Genomic DNA, 13,943 nt, shown 5'->3' with positions numbered 1-13,943 from the left:
CGCTCTAGGGACCTAAACCTTGTCACCACAATAAACAGGACATGCTGGAAGGATAGATTCCTGTACCAGAGACTTCCAATACTCTGGAACAAGCTACCCATCTATGTCAAGCAAAGTTCCTCATTAGCACTCTTCAAGAAAAATCTTGATGAGTGGATGAGAAATAGTAAATACACCCCGGGGATAATTTCTGTGGCTCTGCTCGACAGGGGTACAGGAAAATAACTTTCTTGGGTGGCGTAAGCCAGGGAACCCTGTTGGCTAGGTTTACTTAGTCCCTTGGGCTGTTAGCTTAGTGCCTACCTATGAACTTATGAACCTATGTTCTGTAGTACTGCTGACCCTAGCCTTCAGTACCTTACCATGCTCTGTAGTACTGATCACCCCAGCCTTCAGTACCACAACATGTTCTGTAGTACTGCTCACCCCAGCCTTCAGTACCACACCATGTTCTGCAGTACTGCTCACAACCAGCCTTCAATACCACATCATGTTCTGTTCTACTGCTCACCCCCAGCCTTCAGTACCACACCATGTTCTGCAGTACTGCTCACCACAGCTTCATTACCACACCATGTTCTGTAGTACTGCTCACCCCCAGCCTTCAGTATCACATCATGTTCTGTAGTACTGCACACCCACAGCATCAGTACCACATCATGTTCTGCAGGTCTGCACACCCCCAGCATCAGTACCACACCATGTTCAGCAGAACTGCACACCCCCCGCCTTCAGGACCACACCATGTTCTGTAGTACTGCACACACCCCACCTTCACTACTACAACATATTCTGTAGTACTGCTCACCCCCAGCCTTCAGTACCAGACCATGTTTTGCAGTACTGCTTGCCCCCAGTCTTCACTACCACATCATATTCTGTAGTACTGCACACACCCCACCTTCAATTCCACACCATATTCTGTAGAACTGCTCACCCCCAGACTTCACTACCACATCATATTCTGTAGTACTGTACACCCACGCCTTCAGTTCTACACCATGTTCTGTAGTACTGCTCATCCCCAGCCTTCAGAACCACACCACGTTCTGTAGTACTGCTCATCCCCAGCCTTCAGAACCACAGCATGTTCTGTAGTACTACTCACCCCACCCTTCAGCACCACAACACCTTCTGCAATACTGCTCACCCCCAGCCTTCAGTACCACACTATGTTCAGCAGTACTGCTCACCCCCAGCATGCAGTACTGCTCACTCCCAGCATTCAGTACCACACCATGTTTTGTAGTACTGCTTACACCCACCCTTCAGTACCACATGTTCAGCAGTACTGCTCACCCCCAGCCTTCAGTACCACACAATGTTCTGTAGTACTGCACACCCCCAGCCTTCAGTACCACACCATGTTCTGTAGTACTGCTCACCCACAGCCTTCAGTACCACAACACGTTCTGCAATACTGCTTGACCCTAGCCTTCAGTACCACACCATGTTCTGTAGTGCTGCTCACACCCACCCTTCAGTACCACAACACGTTCTGCAATACTGCTCGACCCTGGCCTTCAGTACAACACTATGTTCTGCGGCACTGCTCACCCCAGCCTTCAGTACCATACCATGTTCTATCATATTGCTCAATCCCAGCCTTCAGTACCATATCATGTTTTGCAGTACTGCTCAACCCAGCCTTCAGTACCTCTCCATGTTCTGTAATACTGCTCACCCTCAGCATTCTGTACCCCATCATGTTCTGCACTACTGCTCATCCCCAGCCTTCTGTACCACACCATGTTTTGCAGTACTGCTCACCTCAGCCTTCAGTACTCCACCATGTTCTGCAGTACTGCTCACCCCCAGCCTTCAGAAGTACACCATGTTCTGCAGTACTGGTCACCCCCAGCCTTCAGTAGTACACCATATTCTGCAGTACTGCACAACCCCAGCATCAATACCATACCATGTTCTACAGGTCTGCACACCCCCAGCATCAGTTCCACACCATGTTCTGTAGTACTGCTCATCCCCAGCCTTCAGTACCACACCATGTTCTGCAGTACTGCTCACCCCCAGCCTTCAGTACCACACCATGTTCTGTGGTGCTGCTCACACCCACCCTTCAGGAGCACAACTCGTTCTGCAATACTGCTCATCCCTAGCCTTCAGTACCACACTATATTCGGTAGCACTGCTCACCCCCAACCTACAATACCATACCATATTCTGTAGTACAGCTCACCCCCAGCCTTCAGTTCCACACCATGTTCAGCAGTACTGCTCACCCCCAGCCTTCACTACCACACCATGTTCTGTATTACTGCTTACACCCAGCCTTCAGTATCACACCATGTTTTGCACTTCTGCTCACCCCCAGCCTTTAGTAGCACACCATTTTCTGCAGTACTATTCATCCCCTGCCTTTAGTACCACATCATGTTCTGTAGTACTGCACACCCCCAGCATCAGTACCACACCATGTTTTGCAGGTCTGCACACCCCCAGCCTCAGTACCACACCATATTCTGCAGACTGCACCCCCCCGCCTTCAGTACCACACCATGTTCTGCTGTACTACCCAGCACCCGGCCTTCAATATCACACCATATGTTTTAGTACTGGTCACCCCCAAGCTTTATTACTACACCATGTTCTGCAGTACTGCTTGAAGATCACAGTGCCTATTGTACCTTTAAGAAGCATTCCAGTCAGTGGCCATGTGCAAGCAAAAGTGCCATTTTGAGTGAGCAGTCAGTCACTTTGTTAGTTATTTTAAGTGTAATGTTCCAATCCTCCATCCTAATGTGTTTGTGTTTAATAAACCTCTAAAAGGAACACCCAAGCTTCTTCGTCTTATTGAGATGTACAAGACCAGTGACATGCTGTCAGAATGATATCCAGAGTCAAGACCATGAGGCATGCAGTTAGAAATGGAGGTATATACAGGAGTGGATCATCTCTACTGCTTAAATGACTCACAAAAAGGTCAGAAATGAAAATCCAGGTACAGAAACTCGCTTAACTGATTTTTTATTTGAAGAATTTAAAATGAAGTATTCAAAAACCTCAAAACAAATTAATTAAATGAAATATTCAAAAGTATATTTGATAAAAATATTTGAAATACATATGAAAATGCACAAAATAACTTCAGAATTGCATAAAAAGGGAAAATTACCACATTTTCACTAAGAGCTACTTTTTCATATTAACTAAAGCTATATGAAATATCCACAGTGTGCAAAGGGTTTGCAGTATGTGCTTTATTACAGTATAGTTATTTTGCAAAGTACAGTCATTTCAAAGAGATTATTGTGCAACTGAGCATAATTATGAGTACTTGGTGTGTGCTTGAAACTTATTGGGCATGGCAGAGGCATTTCGCAGACCCTCACACTTGTGTTTCATAAGTACATTACAGAAAATTGGACAGTGTGTGAGCAAGAATATGATATTTTCATACAGGCTGCTTTTTCTGACAAAGATGTATGTACAAAGGTATTTATTCTGCTTAATTTAGCTGCTTCTGAAGCCACTGAAAGAGAGCGTTCATTTGTATATGCACCAGCTGTCTATCCAGGGGAGGAGGATGATCACCATATTGTGATACAAGCTGAAACGAGGGAAGACCCCCGAGTGCTTAAAATGTAAATTTAGAGAAATGTGTAACCCCCAATCGAATGTTACATTGGAAAGACACTTATTTTACACAAGAGATCAAAAACCAGGAGAAACATTTGCAGCATATATAACTGACTTGAGAAATAAGGCTAAAATGTGCAGATCTGGTGATTTGAGAGACGAATGGATAAAGGACAGGCTTGTGTGTGGTGTTAATAATGATGCAGTGAGAAAGATTTTGCTTTGAGACAGTGATCTAACTTTGAGCAAAGCCATAGAGATTTGTCAGATATATGAGCTTATAGAAAAGCATACGAATATGCTTACAAATGACAAAAGCATACTTATCAGTGTCTTCCAGTGCAAACGTGGATAGTATGCAAAAAGAGGTTAACATATACAGGCCTAAGGGCATGGCAGGCACAACTGGAGTTAAGGCAAAACCCAGAGCAAATTCAGTAAGGTCAAAGGCACATGCAGTTAAGCAAAGGGGTGACTCAGCAAAACCCGAAGCAAACCTCGTAGTCAACTGTCATAATGGTGGATGAAGCCATGGATCTAAATGAGAAAAGTGCTTAGCTTTTGGTCAATAATGCCACAGATGTAAAACGTGGAACCACTTTAAAAAGCTCTGTAAATACGGGGCACATTCTTTTATTACGAAAGGCCATCCAAAAAAGCAAGTTGATCAAGTAGAAAGCTGCAACCCTACTTTTTATGTTGATGGTATGTCTGTGCTTAAAGGTCAGTGCAGTAGATTTGTTGGCAAAGAGAGAATTGTTTTGCACTGTTCTGATTAAAGGAAGACTCATAGAGCTCAAAGTAGATACTGGTTCAAAGTGCAATGTTATGTCAGCAGAAACATTTGCTAGAGTAAAAGCTAGAGAACAACTTAATTTGGCAAACTGCGAAGTTTGCTGCTTATGGAGGTGAAGAGATTCAAACCGAAGGCTCAGTAGTGCTTTCACGTTACTCTGCTGAGAGCAGCTATGGCTTGCAGTTTTACGTAGTCAAGAGACATGTGCAGTCATAATTAGGCCTCAAAGACAGTTTGAAAATGGGAGTGCTTTCATTTAATAAAGAAGTACACCATGTAAGCACATGTAACAAATTTCACTGAGACTATTTTTTCTGACTATGCTGATATTTTCGAAGACAAGTTTGGCAAAGTCCCAGTTGTGTTCTCCATGAAGTTAGACCACGAAGTAAGTCCAGTTGTCAGACTAGCACGGAAAGTTCCAGTAGCTATGCAAAAGAGAGTCAAAGCTCAGCTAGACAGAGTGGTGCATTTAGGAGCAATTTGTCCAGTAAAAGAACGAACTGAATGGGTATCCTCCATGGTGGTAGCTCACAAGAAAAGCACAGATAATACTAGAATATGTATTGATCCAACAGACTTGCAATATTGCTCATTCCCAGCCTTTAGTACCACACCATGTTCAGCAAGACTGCTCACCCCAGCCTTCAGTGCCAAAACATGATCTGTAGTACTACTAACCCCCAGCCTTTGGTATCACACTATGTCCGGTAGTACTACTAACCCCCAGCCTTCGGTATCACACTATGTCCGGTAGTACTACTAACCCCCAGCCTTTGGTATCACACTATGTCCGGTAGTACTACTAACCCCCAGCCTTCGGTATCACACTATGTCCGAAGTGCTATTCACATCTTTCCTTAATTACCACAGTACTCTAAAGTTGGTAAATATTTCAGAAATGCAGTCACAAGGTGCAACCAATAACCTTGGCATGACAACTGACTTTCGTCTGACTAGGTACACTCTACAATGAGTTCATCGATCCTGGAGGCTCCCTCCTCTACCTTCTCTAGACTCTTAATTTACAATTAACTGAAACTTTTAAGAAACTGAACATATTTTATGCACTTACTGCTAATTCTGTTACCAGGAAGCTGCTTCTGCTGCACAGGTGGTCCTACGTCACTGTCACCAGATGGAAGCATCTTATCTTTCAAAATAAATGACAAAAGGTGTTTCACTGGGATATCATAACCTACAGATTAAAATGAGAAGAAATTTAAAGTTAAATTTTATCCTTCTAGGAAAGTTTACATTTCCAAAGGGTTATCATTACATCATAGTTGAAACAAAATGAGAAAAAATACAAAGATGCATTTAATTAAAAACCTTGCATACATACTAATCACCTCTGGAGGTTAGAAGGCTACTTTCTATATTTTTAAGTAACATTACTTATATACTTTCTCTTGACAAGCATATTGCCACATCATTTTTCTAAAGAAAGAAAGTTCCACGTTTCTGAACTCTGGTGTGTGTGTGTGTGTGTGTGTGTGTGTGTGTGTGTGTGTGTGTGTGTGTGTGTGTGTGTGTGTGTGTGTGTGTGTGTGTGTGTATACATGTGAACATTTCTACACAAGTTAGTTTCCACTGCACTGAATTCAGAAACAATTGGCTCCATCAATAATCATTATTTAGTAATTGCATTTGTTAATTGGGTAAATGTAGAAATGTAAACAAACTCTGCAGTCTGAATCTGAGCTAGATACAGCAAGAAAACAAGTTATGTGCCTTACACTAAAGAAATACAGTAAAAAAACATAAGAACAGAAAATCTCAATCTAGAGACAGCAGTATCTTCCTTACGCTATCCTAGGTAAACAAGTGGATTCAGAACTAAAACATTTCTACACTGTAGTAATATTCAGGCAATAATATTTCTGTTTTGATTTAATGCTTTAAAGTCAATGAACATGCCATCTGCCATTAATCATAAAGGCACAACTATTTCAGACTGGGGCCAGAGGTCCTTAATTTGCTCTAGTTTTAGCATCTACCCTTCCCTGGAATGTCTGCTGCATGAAATTTGACATGAAAAGAAATGACATCTGGGAAAATCCTGACATTTACGGGAAGTGTACTCCGGACAATCATTCAGGAGTGAAGACAGCCCCATAAAAAAGATTAGTTCAAACTCAAAGAACAGCAAGGAAAAAGGAGATTTATGTTTTACATACAGAAGGAGGACACAAGAAAGTCCTCTCTAGATGAATCCTGTGCCCAAGGGATCAGCTTGCATCACATATTACCAGTCTGTAAAACAGAAAGCAAGAGGGTCTGGTCTGTCTGTTTACTCCTCAACAGGTGCTCAGCCAACCTTACATAGAAAATAATTTGTGTGCTCACTTCAGGGAGCTAACAGAATGCAGTTAAACATTTCTGTTCATAAAGACAAAATCCTATGCAGTTTATCAAAATAGGCACTAACCGTTAGGAGAAAAGTATATAAAACTAGACAATGCCCAGTGGTTTCTCCAGTCTCAAGGTCCAAGCCTTGTTAACCACCAACTCAGCTAGAATTTGAATTAAACATCTAGAAATGCATAGAAACTGACAATTTTAAGACATATGCCTCTTAGGGAAGAAACACTGTAGGTAAAATGGGTAAAATGAACTATATTAATCCCTTTACTGACCATTTTAAAAAATCCTGTCCGCAAAGAACTAACTGGCTGTTTTTGGCTATTTTTGCTGTTTGTACAAAAAAGCCTTTATCTCAGAAATTGTACAAGTTTTCCTGTTTTTTTTAAACTTATTTGCACTTTTCTTAACAGGCTTAGAACCACTAGACCTATGGTCTCTTTTCAAGGAAGACTTCAGGCTGCATTCAGACTGACTAGGGAAAAATTCACCCAGCAACAAGGAAAATTCTCCTAATCTTTACGATAAGCACCATGGGATCTTTTACATCGACCTGAGCTACCACCAACTCAGGCAGATGGCACTGCCATTTAACATCTCACCTGAAGGCAGGACTTTCAGGGAATGCTACTTTCATACTTCTCTACAATACACCTTTACAATGGGCTCCTACCTCAAAAGACGAGAGAAGAGGTGAATCTTCAGTTTTAATGAAAAAAAAACCACAGCAGATAGTGTTGTCACCTCACAGCAAGAGGTTCTCTTGTTTGATTCTCAGCTGGAGTGCCTTCTGTGTGAAGGCTGCATGTCCTCCCTGTTTTTGTGCAGGTTTCCTCCGGGTGCTCAGGTTTCCACCCACATTCCAAAGACATGCAGTAGGTAGAATGGACACTATAAATCAGTCATATGTGCGAGTGTGCATGTCACTATATGGTATGGAAAAACAACTGTGGCAGCCTGGCAGGGCTAGCCACCCAGCGGTGTGAAACTTAGCTGTAGACAGTTGTCACTGTTGGAAATGCCACTCTGACCCCACATGCAAAAAAGCAGGGAAAAAACGGGTTCTCAATGGATGGCTATAAAAAGCAGATTTCTTTCATACACAGGTATGAAATCAAAGTAATATGTCTACTGTTAGTGTAGAGGACTAAAGCTCTACATTGTTAGCAAGCTGATTTCTTTGTCAAGGATATAGGGTTTGACTTCTTTCCTACCTCTGTAAGAGACTTCCACTGCAAATAAGCAATGTGACATATTACCTTCCTTCAAATAGGAACTGGATGATTAGTAAGTTCACAAATTCACCCCTAGAATGACTTGTCCAGCCCTCCTTAAAAAAGGAGGTATAGTCAAAGGAAAGGTACACAAGCTGTAAATAGTCATAAGAATCAGTTGCCTTGTATTTTCTAGATTTGTATGAAAATTATACAGTTAGATTTTTAACTTTTGTTTATTTCACTTTGAAGGACAATGAAAGATAATGCTTCTTTTTTTAACTAATTGTTTTACAGATCCAGCATTTCTAAAATTTCAAAACGCTATTCTGACCTAAACTTCACTGTAAATTCAAATGAGAATCTCTCTACTGCTTCAAGTAAAAACTACTCATGTACCAACTCTTGTGCTCAACGTTTTCTGGAATTCATAAATTCCAATGCCATGGATCAACTTATCCACACCCCCATCAGGGGCAGCAATATCCTACACCTGGTTATTACCAACATGGGCAACCGGTGCTCCACACCAGAGGTCAATTCCTCGTTGGTCAGATCCGACCATAAGCTAATCACCCTAGACATCCACATCCCTCCCCCACCCCCTATTAGGGAAACCACAGTAAAAGATTTCTCCAAAGCCAACTTCACGCTTCTTAAGACAGAAGTGGCAAACTTCACGACACCCATGCTGACGGACAATAGAGGTATGACTGCTGAATCCTACACAAATGCACTTTATAAGCACTTACATGAGTGCATGGATCAGTAATCCCTAACAGAACCAAGATGCTATCCTCTAAAAAGGAAGCCAATCTGGTGGTCCCCTGCCATAAACAAACTCTACAACAGAAGAAAGAAACTGTTGCAAAAAAGAGTAAAATCCCATGATTGGAGAAACTCCCTGGTCAGCTGAGATCTCTCATAAAATCCTCCAAAGCTAGTTATGAAAACAAAATCGTCACTGACTCTAAAGACAACCACAAAGCATTCTATAGCTATGTCAAGAATCTTAATGGCAACACTCAGATCTGCTCTGAGTTACAGCACAATGGCACTAAATATACAGAACCAACGGATATTGCCAACATCCTAGCAGATAGGTTCAGTGCTAACTTTACCCCTCTGTCATCCCCTAAAGGGCCCATCTCTATACCAGAAGAATGCAAAGTTCCTGTAATCACGGCTGCACAGGTAAAAAACACACTATCCAAAGCCAAGAACACAGCATCCATGGGACCTGACGACATCCCAGGCTGTGTTCTACATGAACTACAAAACGAAAAGGCACCTCACCTAAGTACCATGTTCAATCATAGCCTCACCTCAGGCTATGTGCCCACTGAATGGCGCACAGTGACAGTTATCCCACTCCACAAAGGGGGAGCCACCACAGACCCCGGAAACTACTGCCCCATTAGCCTAACGAGCCTGGTCTGCAAGGCTATGGAGCGTATCATCATGGAACTTATAAACAAAGACATTGGTAATCTCCAAACTCAGGACCCCACCCAGTTCGGGTTTGTAAAAGGCAGATCATGTCTCCTAAACCTGATAGACTTCTTTGAAGCAGTCACCAAAGCTGTAGATGAGGGTAAGGTGGTTCACACAGCCTATCTAGATCTCGCCAAGGCTTTTAACACCATCCCCCACTCTGGAATTATAGATAAACTCACTAAACTGGGTATAAATCCCTATGGCACAAGATGGGTTGCCAACTGGCTCACTGACAGAACCGATAGTGAACACACAGTAATGAAGAAATAATGATTATTTATTTATAATTCCTCCAAATCCAGACCAGTTTCGGCTATTCAGCCTTTATCAATGAATACAATAAAGTTTTTTTGAATGTGATGTAGCAGCCTACATTTATACTAGTCCTTAATTACCTAGAAGCAGTGGTACAGCACCACCTAGTGAATGGAGTATCAAAATGCATACTCTGGAACAAACTACCTATCTATATCAAACAAAGCTCCACATTAGCACTGTTCAAGAAAAATCTTGATGATTGGGTGGGAGATAGGAAATTCACCCCAGGGATCACTTCTCTGGCTCTGCTCGACAGTGGCACAGGAAAATAATTTTCTTGGGTGGCGAAAGCCAGGGTACCTTTGGCTAGGTTTATATAGGCCCTAGGGCCAATAGCCTAGTACCTACCTATGAACCTATAAGATATGTGCATCAATTTTTTGGACAACAACCCTGGAGGGTTTCACTTTTATTCCATTTTGCCAAAACTAACAGCATTTAAGAAAAACAGACAAAAGAATCTCAACTATGTACATGCATGTCAGAACAAGTAGGAAAAGTGTTTTCTGCTTTAACATATAGAATGACATAAAATACCATTCTTTTATAAGAAGACAAGTATTTTTTTATTTTGCAAAAACACACTAGTGATGTGATTTAGATGCATAGTGATATTTTCAGCTTGCAAAAATGTAAAATAAGAAGTTATGTACCTACCATAACGTTCCATGTTAGTTGTCTTCTCTCGCCTTCTTTCTTGCTTGATGGGTTCGAGCCGATCCTCGGCCCGACTCGGCACTTGCTAAGCTCGAGAGTCACTTTTACCAGCTCGAGGCAGCCCCATATCCCATGATGCAAGGCGGTAAGTACCCAGATCTCGTTTGATGACAAAGGGCAATAGCACCAAGCATAAGATACTTCCCAAAGGAAGAAAGAAAACTTACAGATGGAAGAAGGACCAGGTCTGAATGGTCTTCAGCATAATAATTTCTTATAACAAGGTCTGTCCAGGCCAGGGGAAGGAGGGAGGGTCGAAGAAAGAAGGCGAGAGAAGACAACTAACATGGAACGTTATGGTAGGTACATAACTTCTTAATGTTAAGTTGTCAATCTCGCCTTCATTCTTGCTTGATGGGACCGCGTCCTAGCACCTCTATCCTGGGTGGCTCAATGGAACAGACTCTTGAGGACTGTAGAGCCAAAACTGGCTCTGTCCCTGGAGGCCAAGTCCAATTTGTAATGGGAAACAAAAGTGTGAGGAGTGACCCAAGTGGCCGCTGCACAAATAGTGTCTAAAGGAAGTCTAGCTTGAAAGGCTGTAGAAGTAGCTAAGCTCCTAGTTGAATGTGCTTTAGGTTTTGAGCACAGCTGTTTTCCCCTGAGCAGATAAATTTCAGAGATGACCAAGAAAGCCATCTGGACAAGGTCACTTTAGAAACAGGAAGGCCTTTTTTATTATCCGCATAGGAAACAAAAAGTTGATCAGATTTTCTAAATTTTTGTTCTGTCCAAATAATATCTAAGTTGACGGTGGACATCAAGATAATGTAGTTTTGTTCAGCTCTGTCTGAATAGTTTGGGAAAAATACAGGAGATCAATGGATTGATTCAAATTGGTCTTTGAAGCGACCTTAGGCAAAAAGGTCGGATTAGTTCTCAAAGATACTCTGTCTTTGTGAAAAAACAAATAGGGGGGTCGAACCGATAGAGCATGAAGTTCAGACACCCTCCTGGCCGATGTAATAGCCACTAGGAATAAAGTTTTCCAAGAAAGAAATTTCAGGGAACAAGAAACAGCTGGCTCGAAGGGGGGAAGAATCAAGGATGTCAGCAGTAAATTTAGATCCCACTGAGGAGGAGGATTCCTGACTGGAGGCTTTAGTAGGAAAATTCCTTTCAAGAAGGCCCTGCAGAGCCTATGGGACATAATATTATGATCTGCTACCCCGACATGAAAGTTGGAGATAGCAGCCAATTGAACTCTGACTGTGGAAGAAGAGGAGCCTGCATGAAAAATCTCTGCTAAGAAGTCCAGGACTGCCTGAATAGGGCAGTGAAAGGATCAATATTTTGGCCTTAGCCCAATAAGAGAACGTTTCCATTTGCTTGTATAAATCCTCCTGGTAGAGGATTTTAACGGCTACTATGATGTCTCTAACAGGATTAGAGATCAAGGGAAGCCTGGCTAAGGAAGGAAGTGGAGCAACCATGCTGTGAGGTTGAGAGAAGGGATAGACCTGTGCAGCTGACCCGACTGGTGAATCAGAAGATCTGGCACTGGGTCCAGATGCCACGGCTGCACCAAAAGATGATGATGGAGGAACAGGAACCAAACTTGTCGAGGCCAGTAAGGGGCAATGAGAATCAATTTGGCTCTCAAAACGGTAGCTTTCTGGATAACTTGAGGGATCAGAGGAAATGGAGGAAGGCATAAAGAAGTCCCTGGGGCCAATCCTGGGTCAGAGCGTCTCTGGGGGATGGCCTGGTAGAGGAAGAGACAGAAGAAGTCTGGACATTTGCTGTTTTGGGGAGTAGCAAAAAGATCGCAACATGGACGACCCCATTCCAGAAATATCTCTTCCGCTATAGATTGCTTGAGAGACCACTCGTGAGGCATGAGAATAGCTCTGCTCAATCTGTCCGCTACAATGTTGGTTTTCCCAGGGATATGCGTTGCTACCAGAAACCGATGAGAGGAGATCGCCCATTGCCATAGTCTGAGCGCTTCTCGGCTACAAGGGGTAGGATTTGGTTCCGCCCTGTTTGTTGATATACCAAACTACAGACATGTTGTCTGTGTGGACTGCAATTGTCCCTACGGGAAGAAAGTCGCTGAGGGCTTGCAACGTTAAATGCACTGCTCTCATCCCCAGGACATTTATGTGCAGATGGTACCGAACGGCTGCCACGTCCCATGAACCATCCTGCCCTGATAATGACCCCCACCCGATCAGGGAGGCATCCGTGGTGACAGTGGCTATCGGGGATGGGGTACAAAGTACCTGCCTTGGTGAACCTGAGGAGATGTGATCCACCAAGCAAGATGATCTTTGCAAGTTTGTGTCACCAGAATCTGGTGACGAGGAAGTTGTTGGTACGACCACTGTGTGAACAGCATCCACTGAAGAAGGCGATGTAGAATCGAGCCAGGGAAGAAGAGTAATGGCCGCAGCCATGAGGCCTAATACCTTTAGAACCATTCTGGCCTGTACTTTCTTGTTGGCCAGAATGATCCTGACATGACTCTGAATGTCTGAAACTCTTTGATCTGTAAGGGTAGCTGACATCCGAACAGTGTTTAAGTTTGCGCCTATGAAGGTAATAGACTGGCAGGGCGATAAGGATGACTTTTCGGAGTTGATCGAGATGCCCAAATGAGAACAAAGATTTATTGTGTAATCCCTGGCTTGTATAAGCTGATGCCTGGTGGTGGCTGACAGGAGCCAGTCGTCGAGATACGGAAACACCTGGAATCCTTGACGTCTCAGGTGAGCCGTGACCACTGCCATGCATTTGGTGAACACTCTGGGGGCTGTAGTGAGACCAAAGGGCAGGGCTCTGAACTGGAAATGACTGGACCCCAGCCGAAAGCGGAGAAATCTCCTGGAGCATCTGTGAATTTTGATGTGATAGTACGCATCCTGAAGATCTATTGAGCACATCCAGTTGTCCTTCTGCAAGAAGGGCAGAATTGACTGAAGAGTGACCATTCGGAATCTTGTCTTCCTCACAGACTTGTTGAGTCTGCTGAGATCCAATATTGGTCTCCAGTCTTCCGTCTTTTTGGGGACCAAAAAGAACCTTGAGTAGATTACGGGCTCTGAATGGTCTGTTGTAACTGGCTGAATGGCTCTTTTTTGCAGTAGTTTTGAGACTTCTAACTCTGCAATTTCATTTAGACCGGGTGGTACATCTGGAAGGGAATTTGAAGGGAAAGGATTTTCCTCGAAAGGAATTATGTAACCCTTGGATATGATCGACTGTACCCATCTGTCTTGAGTGAGGGAATGCCAGGCTTCTGGGTACAGTGATAATCTTCCCCCAACTGCCTCCAAGGAGGGACAGCCGGGCAACATCTCAGGGATGCTGAAAGGGCTTGTCAGAGAGAGGCTCTCTGTTTCCCTGGTTTTGGACCCTCTGCCTCTAGAGCGGCGTCTGTTGTTGTTACCCCCTCTGCCTCTAAGGGTAAACTGACCACGTGAATCTGGCGTGACCCC

General features: G+C 43.2%; 1 protein-coding gene across 2 annotated transcripts in view; it reads right to left on the bottom strand.

The window, feature by feature from the left end:
- Positions 1–13,943, bottom strand: part of LOC122798754 (zinc finger protein 501-like) — a 248,125-nt gene that overhangs the window by 170,276 nt on the left and 63,906 nt on the right. For both annotated transcript variants that reach the window (XM_044067856.1, XM_044067857.1), the window contains exon 3: positions 5,469–5,591. In XM_044067856.1, the coding sequence (XP_043923791.1) occupies positions 5,469–5,591 (123 nt within the window). The remainder of the gene's footprint in view (positions 1–5,468; positions 5,592–13,943) is intronic.

Source organism: Protopterus annectens, chromosome 3.part1 (assembly GCF_019279795.1).
Source record: "Protopterus annectens isolate FY-2018-M chromosome 3.part1, PAN1.0, whole genome shotgun sequence".
Lineage (NCBI taxonomy): Eukaryota > Metazoa > Chordata > Ceratodontiformes > Protopteridae > Protopterus > Protopterus annectens.
Note: the sequence above shows the minus strand (reverse complement) of the source record. Positions and strands in the feature narration are given on the sequence as shown.